The sequence below is a fragment of the Equus przewalskii genome, chromosome X, assembly GCF_037783145.1.
Source record: "Equus przewalskii isolate Varuska chromosome X, EquPr2, whole genome shotgun sequence".
NCBI lineage: Eukaryota > Metazoa > Chordata > Mammalia > Perissodactyla > Equidae > Equus > Equus przewalskii.
The window spans coordinates 88609470-88628669 of record NC_091863.1 but is presented as its reverse complement, the minus strand read 5'-3'; the positions used below and the strand labels follow the sequence as shown (position 1 = coordinate 88628669).

Here is a 19200-nt window from a genome sequence, read left to right as displayed (position 1 = left end):
CCATGCTGGGTGGGGTTGGCCAGCGACATTCTTGTGTGATGCCAAAAATCTGTCCCTGGGCTATAGAGCTAGACACCAAGCCCCTAGTCTCATTCTGTCCCTAAAGTACCAAAACATCTGTCATTGTACGTGAGCTTGTTGAACTCCTGGTACTCAGAGAGCTGCACTTCACTTTAAAAGCAACCTCCAAAACACACCTCTTGAGTGATCACAGCTCCATTTCTGATGGGTTTGGTTGCAGTTAATAATAGTGCGCTTTGTAACAACGTTTATGAGAGTAAACAGATGAGATGAATAAATTGGCTACCATCATTATCTCTCATGTATTTTAGAAGTTCATGTTCTCCTTTATCACCCCCCCTGCCCCTTAGGTTTACGTTTTTATAACTCCTCTTAATGTACCACTGAAAACAGAGTTCCCATTCATACACAGATGGTTAGCATGACTCACAAAGTCACCAAGTGAAATGTCTTCTAGTTGTATATGTCCTGTCCACCCCCCCTTAGTGATGTTTCCCCAAGTATGATATATACCATGTTTTGCTTCTCTTCTAACTTAATTCCCACCTTTAAAAAAAAATATATATATATATATATATATATATATGTATGTATGTATGCTTTATATGTCTAGGAAAATGCTTTCACAGTATTTTCTCAGGGACCTTGAGGTTTTTGTATAAGATGTCACTGTCATTATGATAATTTAGTCTTTGTCCTGATGCTCTACTTTTAATGTTTTTTCAAGTGCTGTGGAACATTGGGAAAGGAATGCTTCATGCTTCCTGGCTATCTAGAAAGAATTTGCTGTGAATCAACAATTCAGTGTATCAGAAGCCTAGTGAGGAAGCAAGCTGGTACAAAGTAAAGTAACTTCTAGAAGGTGATTTAATGCATAAAAATTTCCATTAGCTATCAGTGTTCTTACTGAAATGGGCTGTGTGGTCCATTTGCAGGCCTCCTCTAGTTACTTCCTGCTTTCCTCCCAGTGTGGTGTTTGGTGGGGGGAAGTTTTCCCGCTGCTTCCTCCAAATCCACAGGCTCTTACAACCCTTGCCCTAGTAGTTCCTCTCTAGTCTACTGTTTCCTGTACATTTTGCCTGTGTGTATCCCCAGCATCTGATAAAAATGAGTACTGAATTTTGAGAATGAGAAGACTTGAGTCCTCTTCCTGACTGCCACTACCCAGTTTAGTGGCCTTTCTGGATCTCCCTTTCCTCACCAGGAAGCTGGAAAGGTCGGACTAGACAATACCTCAAGTCTCTCTGGATGCTGACGGAGTGTAATGCTGTGACTTCCCTTCTCTAAATGGCCTCTGTTTCATTTTACTTCCAGAGAATGAGTCACCACTAGCCATTTAGAAATCATAAGAGGTCCCTAACTTTTAAAATGGCCATTGCCAACTTAAATCTAGGCAACAAAACTAAAAAAGAGTCCAGTTTTTAAAATTATACATTCTAGATTTCTTTCTCACAAAAGAATTCTCTTTAAGAAAAAAAATATTCTAAACTGTAAATGCCTGTTTTATTACTGTGTCATCCCCTATTTTACGTCAGTATTATATTTGTAAATCTAAATTAAGCAAATACATTAGAGAGTGATTATTCACTTTATGAACAGATATTTTTCTTTGCAGAAGGGCTCACTCTATGGTTTCCTTATTGTCTTTCTCATGACTTTAAGATTAATTCATTTATATAAATTCAACCCATATATAACTTTTTAGGAACAAATCTCTTTTGTAGACCAAGAGATACCATATTAAGTCAGATACTCAATGTACAGTTCTAACCTGTATAAGATTTTTCTTAGTTTCTTATCAGGCAAACAACATTATTTCATATTGGGTACATTTGCCAATAGGTGTTTCCCCCCACCCTTAGGAAAGCAAACGAATTCACCTCTCTAGATGTTAAGAAAATTTTATGACTTTAGTTTCCTTGTCTGTAAATTCACTCCCTTCTTCATTCCCTTTAAAAAAATGGTAGGAATGCATTTTTCTAACTTTTGATGAAAAGCAGGCTTTTTATCTAAAGGTCACCTGTGTTGCCGAACTTTCTTTGGAAAGCTTCAGGATGTTCAATTTTTAAGGAATGCCCATTATAATTAATCATTACAGAGAATTGGGGTTTTTTCCTTAATTGCACTCTGAGCTGTCACTTGTTCTCTGCAAAACCTTAGAGTAAGAACAGTTTCTTTCATTGCAAATGATATATAAACATGTTTGGCTTCATAGCTTTTCAAAGCACCTCTTCATTAGCCATGCTTTATTTAAAATCTTAACTAATTCTTTAAAACTTCATGGGGTTGGTTATTAGCTAGTTCAGGTATTTTAGAGCTGTGCGTCTGCTGTTAGTTAAAATAAATGTTATCAGATTGTTGTTCAGCAGCCTTTGTGAAATAAATTGGCAGGCTTGTGTTCCTGATAGACAAGATGTCTAAGACTCCTGCAGGAATCAAAATTGGCACTAATTGCTCCTTTGGTAAGCTCTGCCAAAGCCAAGAATTGGTCCATGGAGACTGAATTCATTTCTAAGCTAAAGGTGACTAATTTGCGGGGATTTTAGAGACGAGCAACACACATGCATTTTGGTCAAGGAGACCTTTGTGGGTTTTTTCACAAAATAACAGAAAAAGAAAAATAACCTCAGCTGAGGTAGATGATGAAGTGGAGTTTTTATAGTAGAATATATTAGAAAGTTACTCATGTCCAAGTGATGGCTTTGCAATCAATTATCCTTTTTGGTTTATTTTTCTAGGATTTCTTCTGCTTCTAAAATCTTCTCACTTAAAGGGGATTTGAAAGCAAGGACAGCTCCAGGAACTGGTCAGATAATGGATAAAAACAGCCTAACAATATATGTAGTCCTTGGTGGCACATCAGTTGGTTCAGGAGAAGATTATTATTATTATTTCTTTTTAATATCATGAAAATATTTTTTGTTTTTTTACTTGCTCAGTTTCTTTTTTTCTTTTTTATTGAAGTAAGATTGGTTTATAACATTATATAAATTTCAGCTGTACATCGTTATATATTTCGATTTCTGTGTAGATTACATCATATTCATCACCCAAAGACTAATTGTGATTCATCACTGCACACATGTGCTTAATCACCCCTTTAGCCCTCCTCCCCTCCCCCTTCCCCTCTGGTAACCACCACTCCAATCTCTGTTTCTATGCGTTTGTTTGTCGTTGTTTTTATCTTCTACTTATGAGTGAGATCATATGGTATTTGACTTTCTCCCTCTGACTTATTTCACTTAGCATAATGCCCTCAAGGTCCATCCATATTGTGACAAATGGCTGGATTTCATCATTTCTTATGGCTGAGTAATATTCCATTGTGTATGTATACCACATCTTCTTTATCCATTCGTCCCTTGATGGGCACCTAGGTTGCTTCCAAGTCTTGACTATTGTGAATAATGCTGCGATGAACATAGGGGTGCATGTATCTTTATGCATTTGTGTTTTCATGTTCTTTGGATAAATACCCAGCAGTGGAATAGCTGGATCATATGGTAGATCTATTCTTAATTTTTTGACGAATCTCCATGCTGTTTTCCATAGTGGCTACACCAGTTTGCACTCCAAGCAGCAGTGTATGAGGGTTCCCTTCTCTCTACATCTTCTCTGATACTTATTGTTTCCTGTCTTATTAATTGTAGCCATTCTGACAGGAGTGAGGTGATATCTCATTGTAGTTTTGATTTGCATTTCCCTGATAGTTAATGATGTTGAACATCTTTTCATGTGCCTGTTAGCCATTTGTATATCTTCTTTGGATAAATGACTGTTCAGATCTTTTGCCCATTTTTTAATTGGGTTGTTAGGTTTTTTTTGTTGTTGAGATGTATGAGATATTTGTCTATTTTGGATATTAACCACTTATCAGATATATGGTTTGCAAATATCTTCTCCCAGTTGTTAGGTTGTCTTTTCATCTTGTTGATGGTTTCCTTTGCTGTGCAGAAGCTTTTTAGTTTGCTGTAGTCCCATTTGTTTATTTTTTCTATTGTTTCCCTTGCTCAGTCAGACATGGTACTTGAAAATATGCTGCTAAGACCCATGTTGAAGAGTGTACTGCCTTTGTTTTCTTCTCGAGGTTTAATGGTTCAGGTCTTACATTCAAGTCTTTAATCCATTTTGAGTTGATTTTTGTGCATGGCGTAAGATAATGGTCTACTTTCATTCTTTTCCATATGGCTGTCCAGTTTTTCCAACACCATTTACTGGAGAGACTTTCCTTTTTCCATTGTATGTTCTTGACTCCTTTGTCAAAAATTAGCTGTCCATAGATATGTGGGTTTATTTCTGGGCTCTCAATTCTGTTCCATTGATCTGTGTGTCTGTTTTTGTGCCAGTACCATGCTGTTTTGGTTACTATAGCTTTGTAGTATATTTTGAAATCAGGGAGTGTGATACCTCCAGCTTTGTTCTTTTTCCTCAGAATTCCTTTGGCTGTTCGGGGTTTTTTGTTGTTCCGTATAAATTTTAGGATTCTTTGTTCTTTTTCTGTGAAAAATGTTGTTGGAACTTTGATGGGGATTGCATTGAATCTATAGATTGCTTTAGGAAGTATGGACATTTTAACTATGTTAATTCTCCCAATCTAAGAGCACGTAATATGTTTCCATTTCTTTGTGTCTTCTTTGATTCCTTTCAACAGTGTTTTATAGTTTTCAGTGTACTGATCATTCACCTCTGTGGTTAAGTTTAGCTGTGCGCTGTGCCGATCGGGTGTCCGCACTAATTTCGGCATCAATATGCTGACCTCCCGGGAGCAGGGGACCACCAGGTTGCCTAAGGAGGGGTGAACCGGCCCAGGTTGGAAATGGAGCAAGTCAAAACTCCCATGCTGATCAAGAGAAGATTATTTTTTTTAAGTCGCTAAGGCAAAAGTTGTCGCTAGGTAGTACTAGGATTACTGGTCATCTTTATTTTCTCCTTTATACTTTTCTAAGGGGATCTTTTTTTTTTGTAGTATGCTTGTACTGTTTTTATAAACAGAAAAAAATAATGCATGTTTACAATTTTAAGGGTTACAAAAGTAAAAATTACTGAGTAAAAATAGACCTGAATTGCAGCAATGAGGTTTTTAAAATTTATTATTTGGCCAGATTCTGAAGTATTAGTTGTTAACAATTGTTAAGGGTTAATTGTTATTTAGATGGGCACCTTCAAAACTTCAGACTGACTTCTGAGATTGGTGGGTGTATTGAAGTGATGCAGAATCACAACCTGGAGGATTCAGTGGGCAGATCTGGACAATCTGTAGTCTACGTTATTTTATTGGTAGTATCAGGATTGATGGAAGTGATTCATTAGGCTCTCTACAAATTCTCATGAGCCTTTATGTTTAAAATCTCAATTTTTCTTGCCAAAATAAGAATTATTCAGGAGGATAAACTTGGAGTAGACCCAAGTTGGGAGTATCTTCTTCTTTTATGTTGAATTTACTTTCACCGGGAAAAGGAAGAGTCACTGTCTTCACAAGGCTGAGCTGGAGGTGGGGCAGAAGGTACTGTGGGACTATGAATGAAAGAGGAGAACGTGCTGCATTCTTTTTTTGTGATTTTAGGAGAAATACCATATATGGTTTTTTCCGCCACAGCATATATAAAATGCCAGACTTGGTCAGACCCATGGACTATCCAATGCAGTGTTTGTTTATGTCCTTGGTACCACAGGCTGTTTTGTGAGAGAGCATGTGTGTCTTCTACGATGCCAGGCTCTAAAGGTTAGGAGGTGTGCCAAACATCCTGAGCTCTTCTCATTAAGAACGGCGTCCTTTCATTCAATTCAATGCAACTGGCATGTTGAGCTTGGCAGGTCAGTCTTATGTGAATGACCAGTGATTGGCTGCTTTGTTAATTGCAAAGCATATTTTGCCAAATGATATCATCAACAAAGACATGTCAAACGACTTTTGATTCTTTGACCTCCTGATATTTTTTATTTTATTCAATGTGAACCCACTGAAAATCAGTGGAGTGAGCTATGGCCATACTATTACAGGGAAACCCAACATTTGGTTCTGAAAATGGGGAAAAGTGGGACAAACTGCAGCATTTGCTAAAACAGGATGAACCTGAGGAAGTAAATTGGTTTTATTGGCCAGGATGTGATTGGGGCAAATTTAGCTTTGAGGGTCAGGACTGTGGAGATAATTGTGGACCCAAATGGTCCAAGGCTTGCGTGGAGCCTACTCAATTTAGCCAGAGCACATTTTATCCTCATGGATGCTTTTAGCCAGATGACTTTTTTTGATGTTTCAGTATCTCCAGATTGTTGGCTTACTGATTAGGCTCACAAGTAAAAGTGAGGCCCTTTTGTAGTACTGCTAGTGGATTATAGGACTTATAATTATACTTGCCTTATAGACAGACTAGGGTATATTAAACTTTGACTATGCAATTGTGAGGAGCATAATATGGACCATGTATTATAATGGGGTGGGAGAGGGCACTTTTTTTAATGCTCCTGTGTTGAGAGTCACTGTATTAGAGGATAATAGTTTTAAATGAAGCCACGTTTCTAACAAGGGACCAGATAACAAGGATAAATGAAATCTGCAGACAGTCTAGAAGCTTCATTTTAGCCATTATTTATAATCTATTCTCCTACCAAACCTTTTATTATGTAGCAAAATTGATTAATTTGTGTGTATCTCTTCTCTCTGTGGCCACATGCTCTCTGATAGAGGAGTGAACAAATAGAGAAATGGACAAGAAAGGAAAGAGGATGGAGCCGAGGCCGGGTGGAATTGGGGATGCATAATCTCCAAACTGAATAATCAACTCCAGAATAATCAAGATATATTTTAGGGTCCTAACATTAATCTTGATATTTAATCATTCTGGGCGATGTTAAAAACAAAAGATTGTATAATAGTATTAATAAAAAGCACTTGCTATGAAATGATTCAGAATAAATATGGCTTTCTTTTTAGCATGAAATAGGGATCTACTGAACTGGTCTTAATATTCTCTCAGCACACACAGATACAGCTCTGTTTAATTCCATATCCTCTTATCTATAAGTCCTACATTTAATTTACTACTGTTCGAGTTGATTTATAGCTTTGCTTAGCAAAAGTACAGTCTTGATTAAAAGGATATTATCACAACTGATGGACCTTGAAAGCATTTTTTTCCTCAGACTTTTTAATAATTTTGAGAATGACCTGCAGACTCCCATAAGGCTAGATTTCAGGTCTCTAGTTTTTGCCCACCTGGCTGCACTTCAGGCAGTGGTAGTTAGGGTTATGTGTGGTGCCATAGCTTTCCATACACTACCTCCTTGTCCGTCCTTAGAAATGGAGTTACTGCCATAGAGTTTGAGAGCAAGTTTGCTTCAGGGAGTTCCAATTCCCTGGTTAGCTGATCTCTTAGCTAGCCGATAATTGCACCTATAGCCTTTGTCTCTTGGGATGCTGCTGGGCTGAATGATTCTTCAATCTTTCTAAGGGAGGATTTGATTATTATACGTAAGGGTTACATTTGGGAGTTGCAGCTATCACAGATGCCTCCCTCAAACGAAAGAGAATTCGTTTTGGCATTCATTTCAGTGGAGATGACTTAATTTGCAAAGCCAGTGATTTCCACAGGTTGGCCAGATTTGGTCATTCTCCACAGCAGGCCGTTTTCCATTCTACTGTTTTGATTGCACACATGACTATTTGGTGGCGTCTGTGGTTCTGGAAGTAAGGAAAATGCTGTTGCTCAACAGGTGGCAAAATCTATTATGCTTTGATTCTGCTCAGAACATTATTACCATTCTCCTGATTCCACTAGTTGATAAAATGAGTCACTCTGGTTTTGGCTTTATATCTCTGTGGAGTATATTTTTCACTTATCAAATAAGTTATTTCTCACAAAGAATTCACTTTAAAATCACCATACTTACTGTTCAATTTACAGGAGCTTTCAATTGTTCAGAATCGTAGGAACACGAAAAAGAATTAAGAATTGTAAATGTGGTATTAATTCAAAATGGGATAATTTTGATTTTTTTCATATCAAATTTCATGGTGTGGCCTTCTCAAAACACAAAAGTAAATCAATTTTATTCATGAATAATTTTTATTTTGGTCAACGTGTCTATTTAGTTTCATCTTAACATATATATATATTTCTCTTTATATAAAAGCTTTATTGAGATATTATTCACATACCATACAATTGGTCTTAATCTCTTTTAATTGCTAAATTACTAAGCTTTAAAATCTCTGAAAGTTTTGTTGAAGAACACAAAACGTACTCTTATGGAAAAAAGGATTTATGTGTCTAAATCACCTCCAATTTGCCTAAATCACTTTTTTTCCCAATACATAACATAGTTTGTTGGCGCTAGACTGGTTATTAGAGGTTATCTTGTTAATCTAGAATAAAAATCACCTGAGGAGCTGTTCTTTCCCCAAACTCCACTTGCTGAAGCATAAAACCTCCTGAAATTTGGATAAGCTGTGCAGCCCCCATCCCCACCCTGCGCCAGCTAAACAGCCTGATGAAGTCTAACACTCTCATCTCACAGAGAGGCAAACATTCCTCCTCTGACGATTTTGATTAGACACCTCAATAAACACCAAAATTCTTTTCAATTTTAACATGACACATTTTTGATAAATTGAGTTGAAGATGCAAAATTCACTTCAGTGAATGATGGGAGCATAAATTATTTATACTGTATGTTTTTAAAAACAAATTATGAAGGATCTGATATTGTTGAAGGAAGAAATTTCAAAGTCACTGATCAGAAAGTCAGTACACAGAAACTGTCACAGATTTGTCATTGTCTCAGTACTGTGTCAGGCACTGGGGAGATTAGTAGATGTCCTTTATCCTGGAAAGGCCTGATAGCTAAGCACTCATATTTCTTCTCCGCTGTCCACAGTCATTTCCCACAGGCTATGGGAGGCCTTAGCCTGTTCGTTTTTAAACAGCTGCCCTAATTGCATTTTCAGCAGAAGGAGACTCATAAGAATACTGATATTAAATAGATAGAAGAAACAGCCACAGAGATAGGCTTTAATAAAAAACGTGCTCAGAAGATCTGACAGACTCTAATGGATGGATGTGTAAAGACCTGGGGAAAGAATGAAATAGAATTTCCAGAGGACTTTTTATTCCCTGAAAACTTGGAAAATTTCAGGCTAAGGGCAAAAGAAGTTTTCATGGACCCCTTTTCCTCTTCTAGACCTTTGCGTCCATGCCAATGGAAAGAGTAAAGGTCTATGACTTCGCTCACTTGCTCTGAAAAGAAGCCTCTTTCCCGAGTGGAAATGTTTACCTGGCCTGACATCTGCCCTCCAGTGCCTTGGATGACCTTACATTCCACTTGGGAGTCATTGATCTAAAGCAGCCATAGATCTGGGAGAACAGAATGGATTTGTTGTCCTTTTGAAATTTTATTTATATTAATATTTACAAAGAAGTTAAGAACTTTTTGGGATCGTTAGCTCTATACACTATTCTATGTGAGATATGAGGGGAAAGGGCAGATTCCTTTTGATTGGAAGTTAATCAAAGAAAATGTATATTACTTTGTTAAACATTAGCAAGAAATTGCCCACACTTACATAGAAGACTACCGTTTTTAGGGCATCAACAAAAGTTTGTCTTTTTCACATAAAAAAAGTTGTCTCTTGGTTATTGTATAAGAAACTGTGCAAAAATGCCCTGCCCGAAGTGATTTGAAATCTTTATTGCTCTTAAATTTAGCAGTAGTGTATGAAGGCAAGGATGAAGATAGACAGTGAGGGTTTGCCACTGGTCCACTTTAAGACATAATACATTTTTTTAGAAATGCTATCTGTAATGGGTGATGATGTAGGATCTAGTTGTTGTTGGTTTTTTCAGTCTTATCCATGTTTGCTTATGTACATATAATTCAAAGTTTTAAAGAGGCTAGACAATTTGAGAAGGGAGTCAATAGCCCCAGAAATTTCAGAACTTAATCTGAAGTGGTGATGGTACCTGAAAAACAGCATGGTTGTTTGCTGTCTCTTTGAAGTTAGTTCCCTTGGTCTAGTTCCTTATTTTCATGAGCCACAATTTGGGAGTGGGGACAAGATTCTTGCCATCGACTGTCATTCTACACACAGCCCCAGAGTGGTTGTTCTGGTTCGAAACAGAATAGCATAGCCAGGCGCACGTTGGACACATGCAAATCAATGTTTCCAGCCTCCATGGCCATCATAATGGCCTTCGAACCCAAAGTCAATGCTTTGGAAAGAGAAAACTGATATACCCGTCCAAAAACAAGGGGAAAGGAAGAACTGCATTCTCTTGAAAGTTAAATGATAAGTTTTTCTTTCTGTTTCTATGAAGAAGACTGTACTAATAAAACTGCCAATTTCTTTCAGGTGGGTGTACATGGCATTAGAATAGAATTCATCAATGAAAAAGGATCAAAACGCACCGCCACCTACCTACCGGAGGTTGCAAAGGAGCAAGGTCATTGTTGTACTTTATTTCATATGATCTGGTGAAAACTTTAGACAAATATACAATGCAATATCTGACCTTGCAGTTATGTCTGATAATCGATCAATGTCAAATTGTAAGAAATGACTCTTCCATCACTGCCACTGCAATGTCTGTATGAAATCGGTGAATTACTCACACAGAAGTTGAATCTTTGCAGAAAAGTTTGACAGCAAAAGCACAGAAAATTATACTTAAAAAAAGCAAAGATTTGTAAAAGTTGGGTTTAATTCTGGGCAATGGTTTGCTGTGAATTTGAAGTGCCATTTTACCATATTCCATTGTGCTCTAGCCTTGTGGCATAAACAAGCCTTTGGTTTGACAGTCAGCCACACAGTTCATTGTCAGTATCAAGTGTTTCATTCTTAGGTGGTTGCCATTACTCATTCTGCTACTATTAAGATTGTAGGTTTCCCATTAAGATTAGGAGCATAGAAAATAAATACACGAAGTATCAGTGTTTTCTCTGCTTGGTCTGCACTTCCTAATCAACAAACGTGTTTCTGTTTTGCAGATATAGCACAAACCTTTATGAACCACCACTGTAACACACAATAATTTTCCACTCTGTAGTATCCTGTCCTTTCTAGCCACTAGTAAATTATAGTTTCCTGTTAGTTAAAATGAATATTTCTTCTTTATATTATTAGCTTGTCTTCTCATCAGAAAGCGTATGCAATTTGGTTTTTTCGTGTTTGTTTTGTAAAAATGTAAATTACATAACAGCAAAATTTAATATCATTAAACCCCCAAACAAGAAAGTTAGTCTTTCAGGCAGCTATGTGAAGATTTATTTGGGTTGCTTTTGAAAATGTCTCCATCCTGTAGTTCCACTGACTTCTTACAGTGTACATATGAGAGAGAGGGCCTTGGATGATAGTTTACCATCCCCTGTCAGGACCAGAGAAACACCCTTGAGTGCTGCATACAATGCACTGGATGGACTGCAGAAGACCCCATGAGGAGCAGTTGTTACCATGACTTAGTGTGGGAGTCGGAAATACTACTGAGTTTGCAAAATGACATTTCGGCTTTTCCCTCCCTTTTAAAGATGTCACTGTTAGAGTACAATGTTTGTAGTTTGTTACCAAGACATAACTGAGCAGTTACTGCCAGCCTCTTAGACTCCTTGCCTTCAAATGTGGTTGCCATAAAGAAGCCAATGTTGTTAGCCATCATGGATAGCTAGAGTTTAAGGTGTGCGGTGGCGTACCTGCTTCTGTACAGGAGGACATCTTAGCTCTTCTGTGTGATTGTTTTTAGGACCAAAGGAGTTGATGGCATTTGGTGACAGTGATAGCTGACCTCTACAAAGTCATTTTGTATTTAACCAAAGGTGCTTGTCGCATGGCCTTGACTGATATTTTATCTGGTCTACTCTCCACAGGATGGGACCATATTCAGACCATAGACTCCTTACTGAGGAAAGGAGGATACAAAGCTCCAATTACTAATGAATTCAGGAAAACCATAAAACTGACCAGGTACAGAAGGCATTTTCTGGTGCCAGGCTAACCAGTACAGTTTGATGTGTATGCTGATAACCCTTTCACGTCTTTGGTCTCTCTAACTGTACTCGCTTCTCTTTCCTGAAACAGAGTGGAAATGAATGGCAGGGCCATACTGAGGGTGGATACAATGGAGCTCTGCTTGGCAGTAAAGCCTGTGTGATGTATGGGCCCGTCCTTCCCATCTTTAGCTCTGTGTGATTATTTGGGCTTTGTATGAGCAAGCTCTCTGAGCCTTTAGACTACGTTATTGAAGAAAGTTACCTGAATTAGCTATTGGCTAGCTTTTAACATTGCTTAGCAGAACCCCAGGATTCTGACAAGCAGTCCTCAAATTTGAATTTAACCTTAGGATTTTGGCAGTGATAGAAGTCTACCATGAAAGCTTGCTGAAAAACACAATTGAGCTAGATTCACAAATGCTAAATAAATTTCTGCATGGGATAATAGGGATACTTATTTAAAAAGGAAAATAACAAACATTTTAGGAAAATGGGTTGCTGTTTCCATTTATTTCAATTCCATAAAATCACATGAATGCCTGTAGTCTAAAAATGGCCCATTCTCAGCTCTGAGGAGTCACAAATTTGAAAATGCCTCCATCTCTGCTTTCCATGAGTTCAGCATGTACAAAAATAATGATTAACATAAAGCAGAATGTGATGGATCATATGAGATCATAAAGTAAGGAAAAAGGAATTCCAGGAGGGGCTGGAGGATAACAGAAAATTTCAAAAAGGTAGATTTGAGGCTGGGCTTAAAGAACAGGCAGAATATTTGACAGGTGGAGAGTTGGGGAGGAAAGGGATTAACTTAAACAGAACTTTGTGAGTCAAGGCATGTAGGTGGTGAAGTCCTGACCACGTTCTGAGGAATGTTCAGTAGTCTGACTTGGCTGGTCTTTCAGTGTACAGAGAGAAGATGGTCATGGGGCTGGCCTGGTGGCACAGTGGTTAAGTTTGCATGTTCCGCTTCGGCAGTCTGGGGTTTGCCAGTTTGGATCCCGGGTGCAGACCTACACACTATTTCTCAAATCGTGTTGTGGCAGGTGTCCCACATTCAAAGTAGAGGAAGATGGGCATGGATGTTTGCTCAGGGCCAGTCTTACTCAGCAAAAAGAGGACGATTGGCTGCAGGTGTTAGTTCAGGGCTAATCTTCCTCAAAAAAAAAAAAAAAGGAAGACGATGGTCATTAGAGGAAAATTTTACAGCCCAGAAGCTAGGTTGAGTCACATCATGGAGGGTCTTGAGTTCAAGACTAAGAAGTTTAGGCCTTATTCTATAGGCAATTGGTAACCATTGAAAGTTTGCAAACAAATGGATTTGGGCAAGTGTAAGATTGGAATTGGAAACAGGAAAATGAGTTAGGAGATATTGCTATTATCTAAGAATCTGTGGCAGCAATCCAGAAGAGGTGACATGGGAGCCTTAACAAGAGCTGTGGCAGTGTGGTGGGAAGAAAGAAGGGGACAGGTAAGAAAATATTGTGGAAGAAATGAAAGGAGTTAGTCATCATTCAGAAGTAAGGAAGAGGAACAAGTCAAGACTTTAATCTAGATAGAATGGACCAAGACGATCCTCTTAACCAAGGGAGGGACCACAGGAGGAGAGTCATGTTTGTGCACTGATTCTGGGTATGAATTGCCTCCGGGGATGGATCTGTATAGAAGTGTTCAGTAGGTCACTGAAAATGTACGTGTGTAGAGCTCATGGCCAGAGATGGTGATTTGAGATCATCTGTAAAGAGAACACAGTTGAAGCTATGAGGGTAGGGTTCACTGAGCAGGGACACAGCCTAGGGTCAAAAGAACCAAAGGTGGAAACAGGAAAATCCTACAAGGCAGGGACAGATGTGTAGTCAGAGAGAGAAGGAGCAGTCTGAGAGGCAGGGGAGAACCAAGGGAGTGTGGAATTGTAGAACCCATAGCACAAGAGAGCTTCAAAAGGGGAGTTGTGAGCAGTGTGATAATGGAGAGGTCAAGCATAACAAGAAGGGCCTTCTGAAAGAGCAGTGTCCAGAAGAGTGGAAGTAGGAGCCAGGGAGCACTGGGCTGAGGAGTGGTATGAGATGAGGGGTGGAAGGTAGAAAGTACACATTACTCTTCTGAGAAGTGTGGCAATGAAAAGAAGGCTAAAGATGGAGAAGAGGGTCTGGGATACCAGGATTAAGAAGTTTTTTGTTGTTACTGTTTTCACTTAATGGCAAGACCTGAGTAGAAGGGTGGACAGAGGGAAAGGAATGGTAAAAGAGGGAGTGATGGAAGATCCCGGAAGAAAAGATAGTCAAGTGAATGAGATGCATACATGATGTAATAGGTTGGCTTTCCCCTGTTCCTTCCTGTTGGAAACCAGGGCTGAGGGGGCAATAAAATTTCTAGAACAATTTGAACAAGGAGTAGTAGAGTCGAAAGAACACTGGACTCAGACTCTGGATTCCTGGGTTCTGATGTCAGCTTTGCTACTTATTTGCTGTGTGACATTAGGCAAGGCACGGCTTCTCCTTGGGCCTCTGTTTCCTGATCTATAAAATTATCTCTATGGTCCTGTCTAGCTCTGACATTGGCACGTCACATGTTACTTGATGTTAATTTTGTCTCTTCCCTGACTTTTTTCCAGGTACCGTAGTGAAAAGATGACCTTGAGCTATGCTGAATACCTTGCTCATCGCCAGCATCATCATTTCCAAAATGGCATTGGGCATCCCCTTCCGCCATACAACCATTATTCCTGACACTGAGCCGCACAACCAGTCACTGGGCCTCTCTGCAGACCTCTTCCCAGGAGACCCTACCCCTTCTTGGTCTAGCTATCTCTTTTACTGTACCATTTTATGATGATAGTTTCCGTTGCCATGGTGAGGCTTTCGACATCGTCAATTAAGATCATCATGGTAACGGGTAGGAAAATGGCATTTATTAAGAAGATCCTGTTTTATTATTTTAGGTCATTGATTTTTTTTTTTTGCAGCATATAGAACTTTTGAGGTTTTCTTTCCTTACAATATGACACAGAATTTTGCTTTGCCATCTCAGTCAGGTTTGTGTCTTTCTGTCCTTCTTGCCTTCTTTCTTTCCTCTCTTCCTTCCTTCCTTCTTTCGGCTGTGGATGGAAGAAATTGTTCAGTTTTTAAGGATTTTGTTTAGGTTTTTCTTTAGTTTTCCTCAGTAAGATAGATAATTTTTGATAGGTAAGTTTGGGAGTAATTCATATCAAATTCAGGTATTTGTATAGTATTCTTGAATTTGTCTAAAATTCATTTTGCTATGAGAGCTTAGTATGTGAGTCTTCGCTCCTTAAGTATGTGTTTTTCCCATGGTTAAAATATATGGACTTTAGTTCTAGTATGGAACATTCGAAGCTCCATAATAGGGCTTGTCACAGAGAATGAGAAATCATTTACACCTATTGTGCTGGTTATCACAGGAGAGACTAGACTGCCTCATCACTTTGTAGAACCCACTTGCAAACTGAAACACTGTTTTAAGAAAGTACAAGCTACCTTTCAGATATGTTGCAGAAGTCATTGTGAAGAGCAGCAAGTATCAGGAAGAGAGCAGGTACAGAATTTAGTGCCTTTGAGAAGAATATAATTAAGTGGAATTAAGAAGAGTTAGAAAAAAGGCAATTTAAAGTAATATACTTGTAAAATTTTATTGTTTCTATATGCAAAACAACAGATAAGACAAATTCCTTACTCATAAGTATTTTTATAAGCTGAAAAAATTTATTTTGAGCAAATAACCAAAAAGAGACATCTGTCTATTATATATTAATTTAAATTTGTTAGCTTTAGGTCTCAGTAAGTCATGATTGGCCAGAGACAATTTTAGCTACCATTTAAAGAAATGGTAAAGATAATCTAGTGAAACAAAAGTTCATATATGCCATGATTTCAGATGTTTGTCATGGGGACAATACTGGAGTTTTAGAGATACTATAAAATAGCTTGAATATCTCTCTGCACTACATACTTTGGATAGAAACACACTTACTATGTTGATAAGATGTTATGTTACACCTGAAGAAATGGAGTTGGCGTTTAGATATGATATAGTGAGAGCCCCGCTCATTTGCAGGGCCAGTCTTCTCATGATGCATACAAAGAGAACTTCCTGATGTCAATAGGAGGTCCATATGTATATCCCCAGGAAAAATGACAGATGGTTCTGGAGAAAGATCACCTTCATTTTATGGTAGTAAATGTGTGTGTGCGTGTGTGTGTGTATAAATATTTTTTTTCAAACAGGAAACCAACATATCAATTGATGAATATAAGAGTGGTGCAGGATATATAGTCTAAAACTATGAGATGTCACTGAATATCAAAATGGCATAGCTTATACCTATGGTTGCTATGACAAGTGACAGACTGCTAGTTCAGAATCCAAAAATGCTTTTGTAGTTTGTGAGGTAACTGACTGATCCCTTCTGCCGCCATTGTGGCACAGCTAACTGCTTTCGTTTTCCATGAAAGTCCTTCAAAGTCTGTTGGTGTTCCTTCATCCACAGCATCCGTTGTTGAAATAACCATTTTCAGTTGTGATGCCTTAACTAAGAAGCCAATTGTTAGCCTGAAATGCAATCTCAGTAGCCAGTTCCATTGAAGCTAGAGATTAGGCAGAGAAAGCTAGCTTTTGGGCTTTAGAAAGGGATTTTGAGTCCTTTCGTTTCTACTTGGGAGCATTTTGGAGCAGATTAGTCTTTCAGTATAAAAACTTAAGTGGCTACCTGGTGGAAACTTTCTCTTGCCCTTATAGGGAAACTGAGCACAAGCTGAATGATATTGTCTGCTGCAAAAAAAAAAAAAGTAAGCAAACTGAAGAGAGACAAAATAGACCAATATTGATCTATCTTATCCATCATCTCATCAGTTCAACAGGCTCCTCATCCTGGGTGAGCTCACGGTTAGAAGATTTTTTTAAAGAAAAGATCTATTACATACACATATGTGTGTGTATCCATATACCCATACATACGTACATACATACATACATATGTGTGTGTTTATGTATTTAACGGTGCTAATCAATCTTGAGCAGGTCACGTGACTGGTCATGCGGACTCTAAAATCATATCAGATTTTTTAAAATTCTTGATATATGCAGATGTTATACAGATTTTCTTACCAGTGTAATAATGTTATACTGAAGAAATAACCATCCTGCAGGCTTCAGAGGACGAGGTCAGCAATATTTCCCACCATGGCTTGGGGGAAAAGGATAGTTTTGTCTCCTTTTGTATTCAAATTAATGCACAGTGCATTTTGTCTCTAAGTAGCTGTTGACTAAAAGACTTTGTAGTGTCAAGGGTGTTATACAAACTGTAATGGTGTGCTTCAAACAAACGCTAGACCCTTTCACCTTCGTCGTATATTACAACGTTGTTAAATATGTGGTTTGACTTAACCTTGAACATGTTGAAATATGTAGCATGTGTTTTTAACTCAGACGAAGATTCTAATTGCACAGGTTGTGTTCTCGCCAGTTGTGGTTTATTTGTTCAGAAACACAAATGTGAATTGCACTCTTATCACCAGAATATTGTATGAGTTCAGTGATCTTGAAACAGCTCAGAAGTAATACTTGAACTTCATTTGAGTAGAACAAAGTTTACATAGCCCCCCTTTGTAATGTTAATTAGTCCCATTTATGTTTTCCGCTTTCAAATGCAACTGGGTATTTTTCCTCTTGGAAAATAGTATGTATTTTACTTTGGTATGTAGCAAAAGGCTTCCATTTCTGGAAGGGTTTTCTTGTTCTTGACCAAGGTCAGCCAGGTACCAGATTCTAAAAGAACAATTCCCTACCCCCCCATTAAGTGGCCTTCTGACTGCACGAGAATGTGCTACTGCCCGCTCCAGTCTCCCCCACCCGAGAGGTCGGTGTCATTGCTGGAGGAAGTGCAAGGCTTGCTCTTTACCCCACCCCACTCAAAGCGGTTAGCAGATTTGCAGTCCAGCGCATCCAGTCCCAATGCCCAGCACACCGGAAGTTTGTATACGGACCTCTTTTCATGTCTTCAAATGTGCAGGAAATTTGAAACTGTCATCTGGAATAGGTTCCATCTCTTATGTGTGTTAGATCAAACCAAAGAAGCCCCCAGCCATGCCCAAATGCTGCTCCAAAAGCCTGCCTTCCAGTCCTTACAAAAACCTTGCAGGATTAAATGTGTTAACTTTTTTATTTTTGTACAGTTTCTAAGTGATTTTTGCTAGTGATGTTAAATTGAATTAAGTTTATTTGAGGGGTGTGAGTACCTCCTCCATTTAAATAAACTGGTGACTTTCCTTTTATTTTTTAAAAGTGGAAACCCGTTGTGTGCCTCTCAATTTAAGGGTTTCTGATTACATTATTCTTCAGACCAGCATTGATCCTTTATATACAAAGATATGTTTTTCTTGTTTTTTATTACTGTTTCAGAAGAAAATAAACCTTTTATTTTGCTCTGGACCCAGTAACTGCGCTGGTACATAGACGCACTGAGAAAACAAACTTTTGTAACCACCTCTGACTGTTTTTGTATATCAAAGTTGATTACTTTTGAAATATTTGGATCTAGTTTCTAAGTTATTTTAGTGTTTTATATGTTCCCCGAAATTACTTTGAATCGGTCACCAGCATAATGAGTTCTTGGTGATGCAATGGTGAGACTTGTAATGAGCAAAAGCTACCTGGAGTAGCTCTTCTTTTCCTTCTTTCTTAGTGACTTGTTTTTTGATTACAGTAAGACATCACAAATTTCCTGAAACCCCTTCAAGTATAACTAGATCCTCCTTCCTTCTACATTTAATTGCTTAATAGTTTGAAGAAACTATTGGAAATGGGCATTTTATATGACATGTATGGCTTTAAAATATTAAAAATGAGCAAAAAGAAAAATGAGAAGGTTTATGTGGGTCTGTAAGGTATGGCTGTGGAAAGATATTGTAGTAGTTTTGACACTATTGTTATTACCTTTAAAAATCATTTACCCAATAAAATGTTAAAACTTAGTTACCATTTGTTGTTTCCTTCTTTAACCTGCCTCCTCAGAGGATCTTGGTATCGTGGGTACTTCTTACTAAAACGCTAACAGTTGAAGACTTTGAAATAATATCCTTGGGAACTGATAGTGATTTCTTTCCAAAGTAGCACTTGGGCAACCACGCCCGTCTGCAGCTGCCCCCTACCATGCGACTTGCCCGTGTCATCTTTTTGCCTGGC

At 38.3% G+C, this 19200-nt stretch overlaps 2 protein-coding genes across 3 annotated transcripts in view; one reads left to right on the top strand and one right to left on the bottom strand.

The window, feature by feature from the left end:
• The window catches only part of AMMECR1 (AMMECR nuclear protein 1), a 107520-nt gene extending 88533 nt beyond the window's left edge, over nt 1-18987 (top strand). The window contains exons 4-6 of the mRNA XM_008532590.2: nt 10370-10460; nt 11878-11974; nt 14615-18987. Coding sequence (XP_008530812.2) covers nt 10370-10460; nt 11878-11974; nt 14615-14729 — 303 coding nt within the window. The 3' untranslated portion in view covers nt 14730-18987. The remainder of the gene's footprint in view (nt 1-10369; nt 10461-11877; nt 11975-14614) is intronic.
• The window catches only part of TMEM164 (transmembrane protein 164), a 256816-nt gene that overhangs the window by 54838 nt on the left and 182778 nt on the right, over nt 1-19200 (bottom strand). The gene's annotated exons all lie outside the window — the stretch shown is intronic.